This window comes from Rhododendron vialii, chromosome 1a (assembly GCF_030253575.1).
Source record: "Rhododendron vialii isolate Sample 1 chromosome 1a, ASM3025357v1".
NCBI classification, from domain to species: domain Eukaryota; kingdom Viridiplantae; phylum Streptophyta; class Magnoliopsida; order Ericales; family Ericaceae; genus Rhododendron; species Rhododendron vialii.
Window position 1 is genome coordinate 40554459 of NC_080557.1, and position 22549 is coordinate 40577007.

Sequence of the window (22549 nt, forward strand, 5' to 3'; positions counted from 1 at the left end):
TCAGGTCTCCAAAAAATAATTCATACCGCAAGTTATTCTTCAAATATTTTTATGGGTTCCTGAAAAAATTAATTTAATCCGATATCTTATAATAAAATGGAAAAATGACGGCTCATGATATATTTTGATAATTAATACTCGCCAAGGATAAACTAAGAATATTTGTTAATACTGAAAATGTCTTTGGCGGATATTAATTATCAAAACACGTCATTGACCATCATTTTCCCTTATAAAATCTGTACGGCCCATATGAATGCTGAAAAAGCCCTTACGAACATCGGATTGAGCTAACATTTTTTAAGAACTCATAAAAAATTATTTAAGAATAATTTGTTGTTTGCATAATTTTTTTTTGAATCCGAAATGGGCCTTACAAGATCATAAAAAAAAAATCATCAATAGGAGTCCACCAAACCGGACAAGGGCAAATTGGGTTTGGGGGTGAGAGAGACAAGTTGCGAGAGAGCCAGTTTGGCTTCTGTGTCCATTGTTCATTCGTGGCCGTTTAAGTATGTTTGCGAGGGTTCGTGTATAACAATAATCTCTCCTATTTTCACTTCTCACTTCTCACTTCCCAGCGAGGGAGAGGCGGCGATTTTTAGATCTGAGGTCTCTCTCTCTCACAGTACTCTGGAGCTATTCATCCCATAAGTGGTAGCTATCTTCGATCCAGCAAGTGCCCTTCCAACATTCCAGAATCCATTCTCTCTCTCAGAAGGTGAACAGTAAGTCATTTACTGCCCAATCTCTAGCTCTCTCTTTCAATTTATTGAGTTTATATCTGTATAACTGTATTTAAAAAAAAAAGAAATACAAGAAAAAAAACCCACAATAATTGGTGGGTATTCCGGGGTTTCTTGAACCAGATCTAAACTGGGTTTCTTTCACCATGGTTAGGTTTATCCCCCCGAAAGCCCTCATGTTCTTTCTCGTAAAATTTCTTCAAACCAGATGATGTAGTTGTCCAAGAAACTGGTAAAATAGGCATCGTTGTGATGCTAAATCCGAGTTCTTAAATATGTTTGAGCAAGCTAGCCTTGAGCCTTGAGCTAGATCTAATATGGTTTTTTTTTTTTTTTCTGTCTTTCTAATATTGTTTTACTCTATGAATCTGGTTCTGTTACAGTTTTGGTCTTTGAGTAAACTAGGTCGAGATTGCCCTATTTTTTTTCTCCTCTAGTTTATCTGATTATCCAAGCCATATGCATAAAAATTAGAGGACATTTTGGACAGTAGAAGTCAACTAAGTGTTTTTCTTTATTTGCTCGACAATACAAAGCGTTGACAGTGTTGTATAAGGAGCATAGATAGATTGACCGACAGATAGATGCACATAATTAATTTGTTTTTATGTTGTATCATCTGTATGTTGAATCATCTGGTGTTTTCTTAGGATTAAATATGTCTGAATCACCTGTCGGTTCGGGTGCTCAGTCAACAAATCCAGTTGATGCTTCTGGTCCTTCTGGACCATCACAACCAACTGGTAGCTCCTTATAATCATCATCCCCTCTCAACAACCATACAAGTGAAAATGCGGGTGAAGAAGTCGAGGTTTTCATGTTCGCCTAATCGAGGCTTCAAGGATGAACAATATGATAATCAAACATGCAAACCATTCACATTGTTTATTGGTAAATGAGAGAGGGATACTGCCTTCACACGAAAATGACAATCTTGAGTTTGTCATTGTTTCCTGGTTAATCAAACTTGGGTTTATTTACATGCACAAACACAAAAGCTGCTACATACATATATTATATAACTTAACATCTTTTTGTGAACAACTTTGACGCTGGCACACATTTTGCTTCTTCCAAGAATACGCACGGATTTGTTACCAACAAAAAAGAATATGCGCGAATTTCAATTTCCTAGAACACAGCTTCTCTGAATGGCGAAGGGCATACAGGTAATTGAATATGGTAATTAGCAACATTTTGCAACCAAATTCCGAGTAAAACCCCTTTAAAGTCACTTCATGACGTAGGAGCTAAGCCTTGGTAGCCATGTGGATGGCGGATGACAAAGGGTTATCTTAATAAGTTCAAAGTATCTATATAGTTTCTACTCAAAGTGTCTGTCAAGTTTCTAGTCAATGACTTTTAGTTTTTGGTCTAAGTATTTATTGTGTCCACTGTTGGGAAACGATTTCCAGAACCCAGTAATGACGCATACAAATTAGACAACAAAAAAACCGCAAAACACTACAAGGCGGAATTAGGGTTTTACCACAACTCCCGCGTAACGAACGCTGGTTGAACTAGTTACAACACACCTTGCTGTATGCCACGAATACTGCTCGACCGCACCTTATGATCTTCTATCATATTCTCTGCACGTCTAGAACACGAACCGAGTGTGACTCCATCGTGATCTGTTTGCTCTCTCTAGGTCTCTCACTATTTCGTGAATAATAGAAAAATCAAGTAACTGTCCTAGAGAGCATAACTAGTATATATAGGGCTACGATAGGGACCTAAGGAGTAATAAGGTTGGGCTCCCAGTGTAAATAAGAAAACCTAATCCCACCAGGATTCTATTTTTTATTTCACTAATTATAATTCACCCCACTACAGAATTATAATTGCACTCCTTTCCTTATCTCAATTATATTACAAGCTCCATGATATTAAATACTTATTAATCTCCCCACGTAAGATTATAAGTACCCGTTGATTAAAATAAATTACTAACAATCTCCCACTTAATCAACATCTTACATGGAGACTATCCGCTTAACTTATTCGACATATTGGATACAAAATCCACCTGCAGGGTTTGACATATTCGAAACTTATAAGCTTATTCAAGGGGGTATCATCAATCCCTACTGAGACGTGGATTCCATCAATAATTAATAGTTGTCATATATATAATGTTGCAACCGAACTCACCGAGACTATTGACCATATAAAGATTCTCACTCTTTAATGAATCAAAGTCAATCACATTAAATATATACCTCTAATAATTATCTTTGGATTAAGAGTACAAGCATTCATAATAACCATGAGGTTCCAATTGTCTTATAAAGTTAGTACAAAGACAATTATCTCAATGCGGTCCCGTTCAATACACACAAAGTGTTCTAGCACAATGAGTTGGAACTAGACCGTTCCCTGTAGTCAAGACAGGCCTACTAAACATTGTACTACAGTCCTATCGATGGTGTGTCCAGTTCCATCTAAGACTGTGAACCATATCTTATATTTCACAAGAACCGATGATCTGATCTTCTGTGCGCATGCCGAACTCTACACACCAGATCATCTACTTTGTAAAATAAAAGATACACATGCACAACATAAAATAATATTAACTATCTAGTAAGTTGTGTCTTTGTTTTAATAGTGGTCTAGGTGTTTGGAAGGTCTTGTTGGAAATTGTTTAGACTTTATTAAATCTTGGAAGTGTAATCTTTGTAATGCCTATAAATAGCTAATCTAATGAAATGAGAAGAGAGTGTTTTTGAAAATATTGTGCAAGTGTGTCTTGCTTGGAGTTGAGGACGACTCCTACAATCAAGCGTGTGGCTTGGTCGCATGGAGTGGCATCTGCAATTAGTAGCGTTGAGTGGCATTCACTACCCCCGGTTGAGTGGCATCTCGAGATTATCCTAATCTCACGGGTTTTAGCCTGCATCACTTCAATCCTTGACTCATATCATATCGGGTTCTACCCAAATTTTTAACCACATCAAGGGAGACTCAAACTTTTTACTAATTTGAAGGCTTGTTTTGCTCTTCACAATTTACCATTGATAAAGCTTTTACCAAATTTGTGCTTCGATTTGAGTTTGTAGACAGATTCATACCAAATGAAACTCTTACTCAAATTTGAGTCAGGGCTGGAGATGCTCTAATAAAAAAAGCTCACGACCATGGCATCTACGCTTTTTCTTCTTCTGATCTCCTCAACAGAAGACCATGCATCTATGATCTATCACTAATAAATGGTTGTTTCATCGCGGTTTTCTCATCACTTGCACATACATCGCCTGTGCCAAATGCTAGTACCAACATAAGCATGCAGCTTACTCCTAATCAGATGGTCCAGAACACGATAAGTATCTCCAATTTTCGAGTGTTTCATGCTTTATATGACCTAGTAGTAACCTACTTTAGCTGAGTGTGGTCAACCGTCAACTATGAAGCACGGGTACTTCAGAAATGTCGCCGTACCCGTACCGGGTACGGGTACGGGTACGGCATGAGTACGGCAAAATTTGATCGGGTACTTTTGATAATTTTGGGTACGGCATGGGTACGGCAAGGGTACGGCATGGGTACGGCATGGGTACGTTTTAGCCCAAAATGATTTTTTTTCCAAAATTTCAGGGATTTTTTTGTAAATAATTATAAAATATGGGCTTATTGTGTAATTTTTTTGTCTTTTATATACACATACACGTTTACTGAGTCACTGAAAGAGGCAGCGGTCTAGGGCTCCAAATCGGAACAGAAGACGTAAGTTCTCTCTCTTTTATAGACACATACACGTTTACACTGAGTCAATGTTTGTAAGTACTGTTGGTATGTAAGGAACAAGGAACTCGTCTAGCTTTGATCTAGGCACGTTGAACTTGATGTATGAACTTCGAACTTTTATCTATCTTACATTTTGTTGGTAAAATGGGTTTATATTTCATTTAAAGCAATAAAAAATAGAAAAAAATTATATATCTATTTGCCGTACCCCCGCCGTACCCGTACCCTACTTTTTTGGGGTTTTGCCGTTTTCCGTACCCGTACCCGTACCCGTACCCGTACCGCGTACCGGTACCCGTGCTCCATAGACCGTCAATAATAGAACACAGTGGTTGATGTTGTCTGGTGTGGTTGTACTGGGAGCGATTTAGATAGGGCCGGGCCTGGGCAGAAGCCTAGAAAGCCACGGCTTCAAGCCACCAGAAAATGCTAAAAACTAGGGTTACTAAAATGTATAAAATGTCTACACAGGAGTTGAATCTTGAATGGATCCACTCTTGGCTTGTGGATCGGACATCCGTTGTTTTTAGTAGACCCCATACATTAATCTCAAATCTCCTGTTACAAAAAACAAAGGCAACAACAAATCGAGAGAGTGAGGGAGAGAGAGAGACCGTACTTGTTCAGTTTAAGATTTCGGGCTGATTCTCTGATTCTGATCGAACAGAAATTCAGGCGTAAAACCAAAAGTATGTCTTTCAACAATTACATTAACAGAGAGTGTCTTTTTCTCGTAGACGTGAACATGCTGTTCACGGAGATGTTCGCGTGTCCATATTTCAGTTTTGGACGATCCAGATTTTACTGAAATTTTTCCTAGAAAAAGTTAATCACAATCAATTATTACCGGTCATAATTGGTTTCAATTCGGATCGTCCAAAAACACTTTGGATGGTCGCGATTGAGCTCTGTAACTTCTTATTTACGGAACAGCCGTAAAGAAGATTTTCTCACATTAACAATCCTAGAACTTGATCCATGTCTCGAATTACTCCCCGTACTTGTACATTTTTTCGGTTTTAACTCTAATACCTCTATTTTTTTTTTTTTTTGTGACATTATTGTTGCTATGATTAAAGTAGTACCATCATATTTCTATGTCTTATTTTTTTACATCAAATTAAAATATTCAATGAGTACTTTAATGTGGTGTAAAAAAATTAAAAAATAAAAAATAAAAAAATATATATTTTGGATTTGAAAATGCAGGAATTTCAGTAAGACATTTAATAAGAGACGGAGGGAGTATAAATCAGAAACTGAATAAGAATCACATATTTCTCAACCGAATTCCATTTAGGTGCACAATTTGCTTAGAGGAATTGGCGGACCTTTCCCAAACCTAAATGGAATTCATTACCTTATCAGAGTGAAACTCGACTCGCCCTATATAACTCATTTTTTGAAACAAAAGAATGACAGAGTCAGAGACCATAAATAGCTACTTTGTTACTTTCTCGGTTGGACCGAGCGAGCTTCCGATCAACTGAGATTTTCGGCCGGTTCCCCTTTCCTTTGTAAGCAAGTTAAGGAGGACCACAGAGGAAAAGAGAGGAATTTCTAGTGCAAAGTGGATTCTCAGTTGCACCTGCTCCTGCTGACTCCAGCCTATTCGTGAAGTTCCAAGAAGGTAAACTCCACAGGTTGACATCCGATCCAACCTAGTAGTAAGCAATCCGCCAAAAGCAACCAAAAAATTCGCAGATTGGTCCGACTCGTAATTCACTTTTGACTCCGTGTTCGATAGCCTGACCGTAGTGATGTTAATTGTGGTTACATTCATAAGTAACTTGCCTGTTCACAGCTGTTGAGTTGAATCCCTTATGGCCAACCGTTGACTCCTGTTTACGTTTATCTTCCTTTTAGCTGGATCTAGATCAAGATCTCCATTACGTCGTACAGTATATCGATCCGAAGAACTTCAGAGTACTTTTGACGCAAATGAGAGCAGTAGTTACTCGACGCAAATAGGAGTACTCGACCTATGAGGGGAGACTTCATGCACATCAGATCTAGTCTGGCTTTTTTCGATTGTTCCTGATCCATCGAATAGAGTAGCAATTTCTTTCCCTTCCGCCTTCACTGAGACAAAAGAGTGAAGTCAAGGCTCCTTCCGTAGACTAAAGGGTTAGTACTCTCCTTTCCCTTCCTTACCTGACTGGGAGGTTGTTCCAAGGTTTCCTAAGGTTTAGGATCTCAATCGAACTGCCAGGGCGAATAGCAAACCCCCTGTTCAATCTAATTCAACAAGACGTGATAAGAAAGAAACCTCGTTTCCCTTGTCAACTTCGAACGAATGCTTAGTTAGCTGTGAATGAGAACTCATTTTCCCCCGACCTCGGTTCGGTTGGCTCTTTGAGATAAAAAAACAGGATGCTAGTTTGATGTTTGAGGCCTCGCTTCACTAACGGAAAAAACTCTTGCTAATAAGGCGTAAGAAGGCTTTCCGTTCATCGGTGCTTTTGGTTCTTCAATTAGATCCTGTTTTTGCCGGTGAGCGCTTCGGCTTGTCAGTCTGGTGTCCTTGGGATTCTTTTTGGCATAAAGCCTACCACCCTCACATGTAGGGGATTCGAGAACCCGGTATTCTTCCTCCTCATGGACAAAATCGGATGCTTAAGCCAATAAAATAAGGTTGCCGGTATCTCGACTTCTTTATAGTGCCAAGCCCTCTGTTAGAGCACATAAGGGCCCTTTTGTTTGCTTTTCCTGTTTGCTACCTAATAATTGAAAAAGTTCATGCCACGACGATCTATATGGAAGGGCAGTTTTCTTGATGCATTCCTGTTGAGTAAGCATACAGAATCCTCATATCAGATAAAGAGAGTACGACATTTCAGAGATAGCGATTCAGCCGCTCTACTCTATTTATGCATTTATGCCTGGACGCAGGAAGAATGAAACGGGAGATCAAAGACTGACCTTCGCCTGGCAAATAGAGAATAGGGCCCATGACATACACCTTTATTTTCCACAAAAATCTCTCCTTAAGCATTGAGGGGACAACTGATTCGTGGTCTAAGAGCTGTCCTTTAAGCCCCTATAAAGCTAGTTGCTGGCCAAAAGCTTCCAGCCTTTCCACTTTGTGTTTTTTTAATGATGGGAAAGAAGGCTCACCCTTATTTGGGTAAAATAGCCAAGGTAAGTGGGGAAGAGGGCAAAACATTCAACTAGTCCAGAAGAGGTTCGCCCCAGTCAACAAGAGCAATCTTTCTTTACTTTACGCAGAAAGCATGTTCACGCTAGCTCATAGGCAGCGTATAGGTCAATGAAAATGCTCAAATGGGGCGCTTTTAAGAATTCGTCGCTTTGGAGGTCGGTACAAGAACTTCCTAGCCTACCTTACCGGAATTTGAAGACTTCATTCAGTTAGCTCAATGTCGAGTGTTGTTGGCAATCTATTTTGTTGAGTTAAAGCATAGAAGCCAAATCCATTCTGGGACACCTTGAGTAATTCCACCCTTGGAACTCAGTCCTCGTCGAAGTCTATTCGAAAAGTGGAGAAAAGTAAGAAAACTTAAGTATTCAAGAAGTGACAGAAGGCGGAGTCTCTACCCTGGTAAGGACCAAGTGACTTCATTAGCGTGGAGCTAGGCATGGTAAGCATAAAGTAGTGGTAGCGGTGTGAGACAGATAACAGCACCTTTTTCCCCTCTTCCTTACCGAGAGGGCAATCTTCTCTTATGGTCTTCACCTACTATCCGAGCAGTTTACGCTTTAGTAGCTACCGTTTTACTGGCTTTAGTATTCACTGGCTTTCAAGGCTCAGCAGGCAGTTTTCAATCTAGGGTCTTAGACTCAGCTTGCGCATCAACCACTTGCGTCAGAAAGGTTTCTTTTTTGATTATTTTGCGCAAACAATAGTCTTGTGATTCTTATTTAGTTCTTGATTTATACTCCCTCCGTCTCATATTAAATGTCTGAAATCCCTGCATTTTTAAATCCAATATATATATATTTTTAATTTTTAATTTTTAAATTTTTTACACCATATTAGAGTACTCATTGAATATTTTAATTTGATGTAAAAAAATAAGACATAGAAATATGATGGTACTACTTCTTTAATCACAACAACAATAATGTTACAAAAAATAGAGGTATTAGAGTTAAAACCGAAAAAATGTACAAGTACGGGGAGTAATTCGAGACACGGATCAAGTTCTAGGGTTGTTAATGTGAGGAAATCTTCTTTACGGCTGTTCCGTAAATAAGAAGTTACAGAGCTCAATTGCGACTGTCCAAAGTATTTATTATGTGTCTTAACAAATCCGTGCGTATTCTTGCGAGAAGCAAAATGTGTGCCAGCGTCAAAGTTGTTCACAAAAAGATGTTAAGTTATATAATAGATGTATGTAGCAGTTTTTGTGTTTGTGCATGTAAATAAACCCAAGTTTGATTAACCAGGAAACAATGACATACTCAAGATTGTCATCTTCGTGAAGGCAGTATTCCTCTCTCGTTTACCAATAAACAATGTGAATGGTTTGCATGTTTGATTATCATATTGTTCATCCTTGAAGCCTCGTTCATGAAAACCTCGAGTATATATTACTCCCTCCGTCCCACTCTAAATGTCCTCAACGGGAATCCATGCATTTTCAAACTTTCAAACAAATCATATTGGTGATGTTATTGTTGCTGTGATTAAAAAAGTAGTACCACCATACTTCTATTTTTTTTTATTTTTCTACACCAAATTAAAGTACTCAATTAATCAATTTAATTTGGTGTAAAAGAATAAAAAAATAATTTATATATAAATATATATTTTTTGGGTTTGAAAATGCATGGATTTTAGTAGGAGACATTAATGTGGGATGGAGGAGGGAGTATGAAATCAGGAACTTAATAAGAATCGCATAAACAAAGGAAGTGAATAAGAAAAATTAGTCTCTATCAATTTTGAGGGAGAAGAAGATAGTGTTGTAACTTGTATGAAGTAAATTTTCCCTCTTGAACAATTTTCTGCTCTTTTTGGGTGGAAACAATGAAAGTGTAGAAACTTTCAACCACCGAAAAAAGAGTGTATCCTGTGCACAAAACTTTGCATATCTCAAGTCTAGGGAAGGGTTGATGTACGCTACCTTATCTGCGCAAGTAGAGAGATTGTTTTCGGGAATCAAACCTATAACCTTCGGGCCACAATGGACAGCTTTACTGCTCCGCAAGGTCCGCCTTTCAACTCACAAATAACTCCAAAAATAAATCCTTGCCATTTTGACCTTGAGCAGATGATTCAACATCTGCCAGTTCCAACCCTTAATATGCTGGGGTGAGGTGGTGGAAGAAGAGGAAGGGGCTTAGTTGCGTGAAGCATGAGAGGGTGTAGGTGTAGGAGTAGGTGCAGGAGAGCGAGGATATAGAAGGATCTAAAATTTGGAGCTTCTATAGAAGCGTGTGTGTTTGTGTGTGTTATTATAAATCGTTATTTCGTTGTTAGTTCTAGCATACATGTCAATTTTTTATTTGTGACAACTAGAAAATATTATTTTAGTGAATATAAGCAAATATTTTAAGTACTTGAGCAAATTTAAGTTAATATTTTTAAATATATTATCATTACTTATTTTCTATTGTTTGGTATCTTTTCTTTGGTTCTTTTGGAATTTATATGCTTGGGAGGTTCTACCCTGGTTGGGAGTGGGCTCTGTTCTCATTGGGAGCCAGGTTTCTTGGAGATTCTAACTTGGGAGTGAGGTCCCCTGGATATTTACAGCACAGATTGCAGCTTAAGTACTTTCTAGGAGCCCATTGAAGAGTCTAATAGCTGTGTCATTCTGTTGATGCGGAACCACCATTCATCAAGATCAATTAGAAGAGAACTATATAAGCACCACAGCCAATAAGATGGTAGTTTTTAGATTCTGGGACTTTCAGGCTATTGAGGGAAACAGTTGGGGAGTTGCTAAAGTGCAGCGATTAAAATTTAAAGTAACTTGTTTCCAAATTTATCCTGGAAGCCATAGATTTGTTAAATGAACCATGTATAAATCTAAATGTCCTTTGAATAATTTGTTAAAGTAGAAAACTTGTGCAATATCAGTTAGAGGAAGAAACCAAAATGGGTTCTCCCTTTGTATGTGAATTTGGATGCCATCTGTTTGCATATCCAACAAAAGCTGTGATGAGATATTTTCTTTGATATTTACAGAAATACATTTGGTGGGACAATGAATTTTCTGCTGCGGCCTGCTCAGACTGCTGCAGCAACAGCAGCAGAGCAGCCCTCTGTTTCCTCAAAGTACATGACTGATGCAAACTATGCTTCAAAGGATGGAATGACATTGGGTGGTCTTATGGCTGAAGATACATATCCACAGAATTCCAAAGGTGAAGATCAGGGGAAAGATCCTACTGATGGAATTTGGGGTGAAAATGGAAGCGTTATGGGAGCGAGTTCGAAGAGTGACACTCCCATTGTTGAGAATCACATTGACGTTGCTGAAGATGAAGGATGGATAACTGTTCCATACAGTACGTCCTCATCGTCTCTCTAAGTTATTTCTCTAAATTGTTTAAAAAGGTTCTAGCATATATAGATGTGTCTGCCTTTCAATCTATACTGCCTTGTAAAGCCAAGCTATAAGAAGGTACATATCTTTTCATTATGGCCATGCCTTTCTGTCCACAGCAAGTAGAATATGACTAATTTACGACTTTGTGTAGGGTCGCCATGTAATCCTGTGAATGAAATATCCTTAATAAGTGAGAGTAGGAAAGCACACAACCAGGTCTATTTCTCTACTAAGAACAACCACAAATCTCGAAAATTAAAAAGAAATAAGATATTGATGGATTTGCTTGTTATGCCTTTTTAGACACGTTAGGTCAAACCTTCATTACACGGTAAGAGTTCCATTTGTCTATTTTTCGTAGCCAAGGACACAACTACATTTCGTGCTTCTTGTTATGTACTTTCTACAAAGCATCAGATACTCTTCTACTGATCGAAATGGACAAAAGGGGCAAAGAACAAAAGAACTCCATGATCTATCCATTATTGTATCATTATCTCTATTGAATTGGGTATACATATCAAAGTTGTCAATCCCGTGCCAGCCAGTGTACCGTTTTCTCTACTAGAATGGTACGTATTCGTACCAGTCTGTGTCTCGGTACCGTTCCGGATTTACCGCAATTAATTAATATTAAATATATTCGATATATGTCTACCTAGTTGCAAAATTTTTCCCCAAAGTTGGAATCCTATTGTGATGATTTTAATCGTTTGGGGTAGGGAAAACAAGGCAAAATCACATATAAGCCCATAAATTTCTTTTAATTAGAAAACAACCCCCTTGGGTTCTAGAAACTCTGTCCACAGATCATCATCAGCAGGACGACCGCAGACGTCAAAAAAGACGAGCTTCCCATGGATAAAACTTCTGCTTTTCACCATCGAACGACTTCTTGTCCAGGTACTGCTACTACTTCTTCCATCATCATCAAGAAGAAGACGAAGCCAGAGAACGTCCCTGCCATCCCCATCCCCAATCTGATATAGAATAGAGTCCACGACAGCAAACGCAATCCATCAGCGGCTAGAGGAGGTGTGGGTCGTGATTGGACGGCGCAATCCATAGAACAGAGTCCTCGTCCTCATCGTCTTCAACTACTACTCTCTGAACTTCACCAAATTTCTCTGCCGTTTTCAAATTTCTGTGTCATTTTGTACCGGACGGAAAACCGGAGTATGCCTGGAACAGCCCGGTATTATCCGGTACAGCCGGTATCGCCCAGAACAGCCTAGTATTCCAAGCGGTATGGATCGCCTAGCTTTGTGTTCCGTTTAAGCTCCGGCTGGTACAGAATGGAATTGACAACTTTGATACATATCTTTATGCATGAAATGGAGGTCTTATGGATAGCTATATCGTAATATTGACCATCATATACTCCATATATTAGTAGTTGGGGGCTTGTCTATGGCCCCGTTTCCACTAACCAAAAAGTTGTAGACCACTACTTTTTGGTTTTGTCCTTATTCAAATTTTTTCCGCATTTGTTAGTTTTGCGTTGAACTTTTTATGTATTATTGGTTCGTCTCGACAAGAGGAATTAGAAAAGTAAAAAGTCTGTACTCTTACACAAGTATTTTTGGAAATATGGCTTTTCTTGGATATTTCAAAAAATACTTGTGTAAGAGTTACAATTTTTTACTTTTCTGATTCCTCTCATCGAGATGAACCAATAATACCCAAAACTAACAAATGCAAAAAAAAAAAAAAAATTGATAAAGCACAAAAGTCACAAAACCAAAAAGTTGTGGTCTACAACTTTTTGATTAGCAGAAACGGGGCCTAACTAGACATGCCACAAATTGTATAGAGTCCATGAAACATTGTTTAAAATCCATGACAAACTTTTGATTTATGAATTTCAAGAGATACCAATTTCCAGCATAAGAATAAATACAGTGGATCTTCTTTGAGTAGAACTCTTGTACCGTTAAGACCTTTTCTGGTATATGTTTTCATCGTAATTCATTTTGTATTAGTTATTGGAGTTCCTATAGCTGGTTTTTATTGTTTGATGAAATGCCCGAGACTTCAAATGACGTTTTGGCTACTACATGTCAAAGAAGTGCATGTCAAGTCCTAGAGATAAGTTTCTGCTGCTCTATGTCTTTTACATAATCTCTTGAGTTATATAAGAATAAGCTCCACTAAGGTGTTTAGGATTTATTTTATCTGGATTAAATTTAATGCCTGCTTGTATTTTTGTAGAAGAGCTTCCTGATAACTGGAGTGAAGCATCTGACATTCTTTCATTTCGCTTACTGGACCGCAGCTTTGTTTTTCCTGGTGGGCTTTCCTTCTTGAATTTGGAATTCCTTGCTTTTACTGCTGACATGTAACACGATTTCATATTGGAATATTTTTGTGTGTGTTGCTTGGAGTCTTGGACGGCTCTTTTATTTCAACTGAGATCTGAACTTTTTTCTTATTCTAGGTGAACAAGTCCATATCCTGGCGTGTTTGTCCGCATTTAAGCAGGATACAGAAATAATAACTCCATTTAAAGTTGCAGCAATGATGAGTAAAAATGGTGTTCGAAAAAACACTGAGAAACAAAATGGAAACAGTGAATACAAGACTCATACTATTTGTGAAAATGTGGATTTGAGTCCAGATAGTCATGACATAGTTCAGAATGGTGAAAACCTTTTAGAAGAGAAGATTGACGCACCGAAGGATATTTCTTCTGGTGAATCTCTTCTTAGAATGGAAGATCACAGAAGACAAACTCAGGCATTGTTGCAAAGATTTGAGAATTCCCACTTCTTTGTTCGGATTTCAGAGTCAGATGAGCCACTTTGGTCCAAGAGAAATTCTCCAGAAGAATCTCTTGAATCTTCTGAGATGATCGCTGATAAGGTCTCTGCAGATAGTACAGGAGCCAGGAAAACTACAAAAAGTCGGGGCTCCCAAAGTGTAGTTATTGATAGAGGAAATTTTGATGCTCGCGTATCTGGTGGATTGGCGAGAAATGCTGTCAAGTGTTGCTCCCTTTCAAATGGAGACATAATGGTATGTTTCAAAAAAATTCTATGTTGATTTTTCGTTTGCTGCCTCCATAAAGAGAAGAAGGATGCAAGCATCGATTTTCCTCCTTTTCTATTACCAATGTGAATCCCTGTGTTTGGTACTTAGCGTACTATTGTCTTTGTTTGTCTTTCTCATGTGATAGGGAGCTTATCTGGTCTTCAAAGTTTCAACCGGATTTGTTGGTACCTTACATAGTGGGAGAAACTTTCTATCAGATCTAGGAACAGAAAATGACTGTTTAATTTAGCAGTACAATGTCTGGCTATTACTTCATCCGTTTTAATGGAAATTGGTTCAAATAACTTTTATTTCATCATTGATGCTCAGTTCCTGATGAAGAACATTAGTCAATCTTGTGCCAAAGTAGAATATACATTCTGGTATCTTTGCTAAGAAATTAAAATAACATTTAGAAGAAAATATTGTCAAACGGAATACGAGCATTAACGTGTGGGAAACAGATGAAGCATGTAGTGGATGGTTTCCTTTCCATTTTGGTATTCGGGTGGCATTCCCTTAATTCCTTTCTTCAATCAAATGTTGTTATTTTCTATGAAAAGAATGGTTGCACTTTGGCTCTTCGTTCACTGAGCTCATGTTTCAGTAATAGGACAAAGGATGAAGATCCACTCTGGTTATTTTTGTGCATGGACACACTGGGAAATGTCCTAGTTTATTGTGGGGGACCAAAATGCTTCTTGGTAATTATGTGCCCATAATATTTCTTTTGGGCTTGGTTGAGATTTCTTGTTTGAATCAGAGTAGTTCTCTAAGGCAATGCCTATCATTTTGTTTATATGCTCAATGGTGATCGTATCGGATTAAAAAGTAATATAAGATGCAATGATTACTTCATTCAAACTGTCAAGGATTGCACAAGCAAAGGCATACAGGTTATCGTTGGCAAGTGGCAACAACCACCTTGCTCTTTGAAAGGTTGGTAGAATCTTGCGCGATTGGATTTTGATTGGAGAATTACACTAAAAGTTGATAGTTGACGATCTTTATACCTGAATAATTGTGGGTCCTAATATTACCTTTCAAACACTTGCTTATTGAGTTTTAAGCTATTCTAGTTGTTATTTCCTTTTCCCAGCATCTTGATGTAGATGGGATTGTTTTAGAAAAATTGTGTTTTAAGTACAGAAATAGTTTTCAATATTTTGATTTTCATTATTTAGTTAGGAATTAGGTACTGCAAAGTTCTAGTTCCTGATTTGGGTTAATTTGATTTTCTTTTTTCATATCTGCTTGTCAACAAGAATTAGTAGTTTCCAGAGTTCTCTAGAAGTCAGAACTAGGTCTTGGTCGTATCTTTTTGTTTTTGCTAATTTGTGAAATTCAGTTTCCTATCTTGTATTTTAGGTTTTATTGGCAAGTGTTTGTCTTTTGTTATTGTTTTCCTAGTGTGTTACGGATCTCGTAAGCACTGTAAGCCTTAGGACAACTTGGTTGAGTTTTAATAATAAGAAAAGCAACGAGCTTTATCTATATCGTGTGTTTGTTCCCGTGTTTCAATTGGCCTCCCTGCATCAATCATCCTTTTTGTCCCTTCTCTTTCATTTTCCTCTCCTCAAACCTTTACAGCTTAGAAGCAGACCTTATTCACTCATTCACAATGCTCAAAACCTCCCATCTTCCCTTTCCTAAAAGCCTAAAACTCTGTAATTTTGCTAAGTGCTAGCCCTCACCCACAAGAAACAATGACCCTAAAGACCAACAATGCTGTCCTACATCAAACCACCCTCTTTTTTTAGTCTTCTTTTGCAGCTTTGCTTCGTAGTCCTCTACAAATGCTTCCTCGACCAAGGCAGATCCCCATATGTTTTAGAGTCTTGATCCTAATTTGCATTGGCAATGTAGAATTATACAAGAGGTTAAACTTGTAGTAAGTTGAGAAAACATTTTTAAGCAACCTTCTCTTTATTACACGTGTTTACTGTTTACAATCCTGGTGTGTATTGACTTTTGTGTGTTGAATATATATCTTCCCGTTATGGCAGGATGATATTTTGCCAGAGGGTGTCTCATTCTCATTTTGTGTTCTTTTTTGGAGAAATGCAGGTGCTTTTACAGGTAAATGTTGGCGTTGATTTTGTAAGAGATCCTGTCCTGGAAATATTCCAGTTTGAGAAGTATCTGGCTAGAAGTTTGGCTAATGAGACCGAAAACAACTTACTACGTGCAAATCAGGATCCTTGCGGGGACCTGTTAAAATGGTTGCTCCCATTGGATAATTCTATTCCCCTTCCATCCCGGCCTTTATCTCCTCCTACATTGAGTTCCAATTCATCTATTCGTAGCACATCAACCAGGTCAAACTTTTCTGCTTCATCTGGTTCCCAACTCTTCTCTTTTAGTCATTTTAGAAGTTACTCCATGTCCTCGCTTCCTTCAAATACGGAATCATCTCCTTCTGTCACAACCCCCAGTTCAAGACCAAACACTGATTTGGAAGACTGGGACCAGTTCTCTTCTCAGAAGTCTGTGAAACCTGGGAGTAAAGAGCTTTTATCGTTCCGAGGTGTATCACTAGAGCCCGACAGATTTTCCGTTCGATGCGGATTGGAGGGCATTTACATACCAGGAAGAAGGTGGAGAAGGAAAATTGAAATCATTCAACCTATAGAAATCCATTCTTTTGCAGCTGATTGCAACACAGACGACCTTCTTTGTGTTCAGATAAAGGTGGGGTTTATATGGTATTTTTGTGATCAAGGTGTTTGAAGACGCATTTCTTAGTCTTGTGACACTATATTTACGACTTCTACTTATTTTGTAGAATGTTTCTCCTGCCCATGCACCAGATATTGTGATATATTTGGATACCATAACAGTTGTTTTTGAGGAGGTATCCAAAGGTGGACCACACATTTCGTTACCAATTGCATGTATTGAAGCTGGGAATGGCCACAGCTTGCCAAATCTTGCCCTCAGGTTGTTTTCTGTCTATGGAATCTTTATTTATGATGATTGATTGTTTGAGGACGAGTTGTTACCCCGGATATTCACAACCTGAAAGGTAATATTTGTTATGTGTACATCTTTTGAGCAATGAATAGAATGTTTATTGTCACAATATTACTCTAGGCATTTTGAACTGAGTTTGGTAAAATTGTTTTCAAAGTTGATCAATGACAGATACATGTAAACAGAGACATAATTAGTCAGTTATATGCTTTTTAATGGGATCATTTGTCCTCTATTGCGATAGTAAAATTGGTTGTATTCTGGGATATGTTTGTGTTCTTTGAAATAGCTTCATGCACATCAGGACCGAAGTCACCGAACTTAGCCTTTTTTCTTGAAATTTGCATGCTCTGAGATGATTTTATTTAAAAATTAAAATTTCTAACAGTTGCAGCTAGCAGATCTAAAACACATTTGTTGTAAAGTAATGCAAACTTATAAAAAATGTTTTGAAAACTAGTCAAGATATGATATATCAATCTTATTATTGTAACAGCTGAAATGTTTCAATATCCAAGTTAATATAAATGACCAGTGAAGACTATTGTTGTCAAAGTATTCTGGTGGTGGTGGTGTTATTAGTTGTGATGAAAGATGTGCCATAGTTAGTAGGGTCAACTTTCGTTACAACAGGTCTACCTGTACTAAATGCAATACTTATCAAAGTTACTAGATTTGACAGGGTTAATGGGTCACCTTAAAATCTTCTTCAAGGTCATTGCTACAATAAAGACTGTTATCCTTATTCTTTAACACCTCAGTTGGATTGGATCCAAAAGTTTAATTTGTTTGTTATAGAAGGACAGAGTTTGAGAAGGCCAAATTTGGTCTTGGAAAGGCCTTGCTCATTTTCTAAAAGTGGATAATGGGGCTTGTTTTGTTAGAATCTGTTTTTATTTGATCTGGTATAGGACCAGATGGGTTTATGGACTTTTAAGGGTTCGTCTAAGTAATCATGGGGTTTCTTTAAGAAAAAGCAGGTTCATCCGAAGGTATTCTGAAGTCTAACTTCTTTCGTCAATCATATTTTGGCTGTTTGGGAATAAGTTTTACCTGTCACGAAACTTGATGTAGTAAATATCTATTGAAGTTTCTTTGCTACAGAGAGACAGTAAAATTGTAAATTCTTACTTTACTTATCTTATAATTATTCTCTTTGCTTTGTTGTTTTCCTCTGGGTTTGGTGAAGAGTCCATTTCACGGATTCGACCCTATATATCCCCAAAATGGCAAATTTCTGACCAAAATTGGATTCAGCAATGTTTGGTCTTCATTTTTTCCCCTTGGTACGTTGATACTATTGTCAATTTCAATCATTGTATGTAGTTATATCTGTCCAGAGTACAGATCCCTGTGGTGGCACAAAATCCATCCATCCGTATAATTGTAACAGCAAGCAGAGAAGAGAAGGCTGCTGGGGGTTTATTAACTTTAGTTTGCATTTTACCCTTACAATTAACACATCGTCTTTGAGGGAGGCTTGGCCCCATTTTCTTATTTATACATGGCCATACAACATATTGTTAAAAAGGACACATAAACATTCCTTTCCTTCTTGCTCAAACCAAATAGGTGGAAAGATAGGTTTTTGTCCCCCTTGTTTTTCCCATCCCCATCCTAGCTTGTTCTTCCTTCAAATTTTCCATCCCTGCTACCAAAATAAGCATGAAATTGGAGACAACTTTTACTTATGACTATTTAGTACATAGGTATACTGTATATGTGTGTGTGTGTGTCTGTACATGTACAACCGAGTGATATATGTATCTGCTAGCTGGAAGTTTGGCTTTTTAAGTTAAAAGAGAGGCTCATGTTATTGGGTCCTCAGTTGCTGCTTGTGCTCAATAGTTTATGTTTTATGCAGGAGAGGTGAAGAACACTCTTTTATTCTCAAACCAGCAACATCAATGTGGAAGACTACCAAGGCTCATGTAGAAAGAAATCAGTCATCACATTCACAGATTGGATCAAATTTGAGTCTGCCCGTCACCCATTTGGAAGGAAAACAGAATGCTTCAACTGCTGATCAGTATGCGGTTCTAGTATCGTGTCGGTGCAACTATACTGGTATTTATATTGGCTTTTTGTTGCTCTGTTCTTAGGAATAAAAAATCCGCTGGAGTTAATTGATCTTACTGTAACTGGATGTTTCGTCTGTTTCGTGCATCATGTGTAGAATCAAAATTGTTCTTCAAGCAGCCAACTAGTTGGCGACCACGCATCTCAAGGGATCTTATGATCTCTGTTGCGTCTGAAATGTCAAGACAAAATCCAAGTCCCAATGAAAGAGTCCCTCAGCTTCCCGTTCAGGTTTCTAGTGAGTTTTTGAAGAGTTGTTTTGACTAGCACTTCGGGAAATGTTTCTCCCTAACTTTGTTCAATTTTTCAGGTCTTAACTCTTCAGGCTTCCAACTTAACATCTGAGGATCTAACATTAACAGTGCGTGCTCCGGCCTCGTTTACTTCACCTCCTTCAGTGGTGTCCTTGAATTCTTCTCCCTCAACACCAATGAGCCCATTTGTTGGTCATTCTGAGTTGGCAGGAAAAATGAATGGTGAAAGAGGAAGTTCAGCAACACAGAGGCTCAGCGCAACATCTGTTGCTTTGGAAAATCAGAGACAGAATGGAGACAGTGCCGTACCCATCTCTGATGTCCTTCCAAGTACTGATTTGGGTTGCACGCATTTATGGTTGCAGAGTAGAGTTCCACTTGGGTAAGGAATCACTCTACTCTTGTTCTTTTTCATTTTTGTTTGTATCTATGAGATAGACTGTTGATTAAGTTTATTGTGGTTGTACTAGATGTGTCCCTTCGCAGTCCACGGCAACGATCAAACTTGAGCTTCTCCCGTTGACTGATGGCATTATTACGCTTGATTCGTTACAGGTTGATGTTAAGGAGAAAGGTATTTTTCTGCTTTTGTCTTACACTTCGTCGTTCATGGTAAAAGTCCAGGCTTTTAACTTATTTTCTCAAACTCCAACCACATCCTTGTCTTATTGCACGTAGAGTACTAAACATTAGAAAGATTCAAAAAGAGATTAGCAATATTTCTAGTGTGCTTAATTTGTCAATACTTAAGATAAATCTGAGATATGTTAGCATGACTGCATACAGTTAGTACAGAGGGTTTCAGCTGCAATGTCCAAAGAAATTATGAGGGTGTGAAATGAATTTTCCAAAAGAATTTCCCTGAATGTGGGGAATGGTAGGAGACTAGACCTTTAATGTGGTCATAGACCTTAGGTAGTTATCTGGAACTTTTTCGGTTTTCTAGATCATAGTGCGACTTTAACCACCGGAGCAAATTTTACAAACAATTCTTTTCTGGCTTAACAGGGGTGACATATGTCCCTGAGCACTCGCTGAAGATAAATGCAACGTCCAGCATTGCCGCAGGGATTATGTAAGATGTGGTTGGTCCGGAGTTATCCTTTCCTGGACTTCTCTTCTATATATAGCAGGAAAAACATCCTTAAATTGCTGCTTGCACATTATTCCACCACAGAAATGCTACACTTTTTAGAAAGACAACCGAGGTATACATCTTTTGTTCCTCTTGAGAGCCCGGAAATCTAAGTGTGATTTTTTTAAAGTAGGAAGCCTTGTAGCTAGTTTTGCAACACGTGATCTGGAAATCTTATTTGTTGTATGTCCTTTGACCTGGAAAATCAATCGTGTACCTATTGTTCGATGAACTGTATCCAAATCGTGCTCTACCCTGGTCGGGATCATATCTGAATAAAAGAAGAGAATACATCAAAAGTCATTGAATCTTGCGAGATGGTCTTGCCATGATTAAGTGTGTTTCGAGTCCCAGTTTATTTGAGGTTATAGATATTCAGCAGACATATATGCATGCTTTTATCAGGCCAGTTTTCTGCAATCCATTATTTTTGTTTCCATTTTCTTGTTAGAGCATCCGCATCTGTATGGACCAAATCATTCTTCTTAGAAGTCGCTTTTTTATTTTAGCTAGCCACTCTTTAGAATACTCACTGTATTGGCCTCTCTATTATGCATCTATAGTCTTAATATATTACTCTATTTCTTTCTTCTTTTAATATTCTATTTAATTGTTATTTGTTTTATTATTTTGAAAAGTAGTGGTTTAGGGAGTTAGGGAGAGGACATGTAACAATTTAAGAGGATAGAGTGATCAGTGCATTCTCTCTTTTCAAGAGAATTTTAATGAAGGTAAATTGCTGGAATCCCTCAGGGAGGGTGACAATGGGCTGATTTTAGGATCCCCCCCCCCCCCCCCCCCCCTTCCATTTTTGTTTAAGGAAAAAAAAAAGGTTTGGGGAGTGAAATGTGAATGCTTTTAAAGGCCTGTATTTTTTTCTGCCAAATTTGATTTCTGTTTGTCTTAGATTCCTGGTTATTTTTTTCGATCGTGATCGATAACAATCGCATTGACACAAGAAACTGGTGTCTTTGTTAACGATGTCATCAGAATTCTTCTGACCTACTCAACATCATTTTTAAATTTTGAAATAGTTAGAAAAGATTGACCTTTCTCTGTTTTTTGGTTATCTTTATGTTTGTTGAATGGGAAGTACTTTTACTGGCGGTTATTTAAGGAGCTAAAGCCAACAATTCGGTGTAGTGGTTTTCATGAGGCTGATCTCGAGCCGCCATCCAAGCACAAATACCCCTGTTTAAGAGATTGTTTTTGGTGTAGAAAGTCTCGAATTCAAGATCTTTTGTTGCCTGAATTTCCTAAGAAATGAAGTCATGGGCACGTAGGTTCAGGGTTAGACCGACTACTCCAAGAGCACTCATCCATAAACCGGTTAATGGTACAAATGACATAAAGAAATGTAACCAAAGTTTATTGGAAAAAGCAACCCCAAAGATTTGCGACAAAAGTGGCTGGTGGTGGTTATTGAATAAGTTTCTCCGGCTTGAGATGGGTTAAAACCGTAGAATGCATTTGCACCATCACTATCTTTCTTTTTTTAATCCGCACCATCATCATTTTCAAATAAAGTATTTTTCACGGTAGCACCATGAATAGTGTATTGATCTGGTAGTTCGTAAAAGAAAAATCAGCAGAAAAGAGAGTGATTTTCAAAAAAAAGAAAGAGAAAGTGTGCACTCTCTCTCTCTCTCTCTCTCTCTCTCTCTCTCTCTCCTTGAGTGTACTTTCAATGAGAAATTATTAATTGCTCTTGGAGCGCCACGTGGTACTCCTCCAGGAGCACTGAATAATCATTCGGTTTTCAGCGGAGGTAGGGGAGGGGAACCCAAGGATTGAACGAGGGTGTTGAGTGTGGTGTGCTCTCTTTAACGACATCAATAGCACTCAGGCATTGTCCAGATTGTGCGAGTCCTCAGTCCAAGTCCAACTAAATGTTAATTGATCAATGCTTCAAGCACATCTTTAAAAGTTAAAAACACAACTTTAGACACAACCAGAACTATTTGATACACATGGATCCACATATATATAACGGTTCGAACATAATTGTGTTTGGAATTGTGCTTTAAAAGGTGTCGTCCTAGACTTTTTGATGTTAATTCTCGTTGA

General features: G+C 38.1%; 1 protein-coding gene across 2 annotated transcripts; it reads left to right on the top strand.

The window, feature by feature from the left end:
- Positions 1 to 455: 455 nt before the first annotated feature.
- Positions 456 to 20793, top strand: LOC131333189 (uncharacterized). 2 transcript variants are annotated; one of them, XM_058368717.1, is made up of 11 exons: positions 456 to 728; positions 10648 to 10970; positions 13223 to 13300; positions 13449 to 14026; positions 16109 to 16732; positions 16827 to 16981; positions 18879 to 19081; positions 19191 to 19324; positions 19404 to 19729; positions 19818 to 19921; positions 20356 to 20793. In XM_058368717.1, the coding sequence occupies exons 2-11, from the start codon at positions 10667 to 10669 to the stop codon at positions 20424 to 20426; spliced, it is 2577 nt and encodes an 858-aa protein (XP_058224700.1). In that variant the 5' UTR covers positions 456 to 728; positions 10648 to 10666; the 3' UTR covers positions 20427 to 20793. The 2 variants fall into 2 exon arrangements, with proteins under 2 accessions (XP_058224700.1, XP_058223939.1); XM_058367956.1 differs by having other exon boundaries at positions 461 to 721.
- The last annotated feature ends 1756 nt before the right edge of the window (positions 20794 to 22549 follow it).

Excerpts from the sequence above, each read along its gene's own strand:
- LOC131333189 (XM_058368717.1), top strand. The coding sequence starts at position 10,667 with ATGAATTTTCTGCTGCGGCCTGCTCAGACTGCTGCAGCAACAGCAGCA. Across the intron at positions 16,733-16,826 it reads TTCTTTGTGTTCAGATAAAG|AATGTTTCTCCTGCCCATGC; the intron begins GTGGGGTTTATA and ends CTTATTTTGTAG. Across the intron at positions 19,082-19,190 it reads GTGTCGGTGCAACTATACTG|AATCAAAATTGTTCTTCAAG; the intron begins GTATTTATATTG and ends CATCATGTGTAG.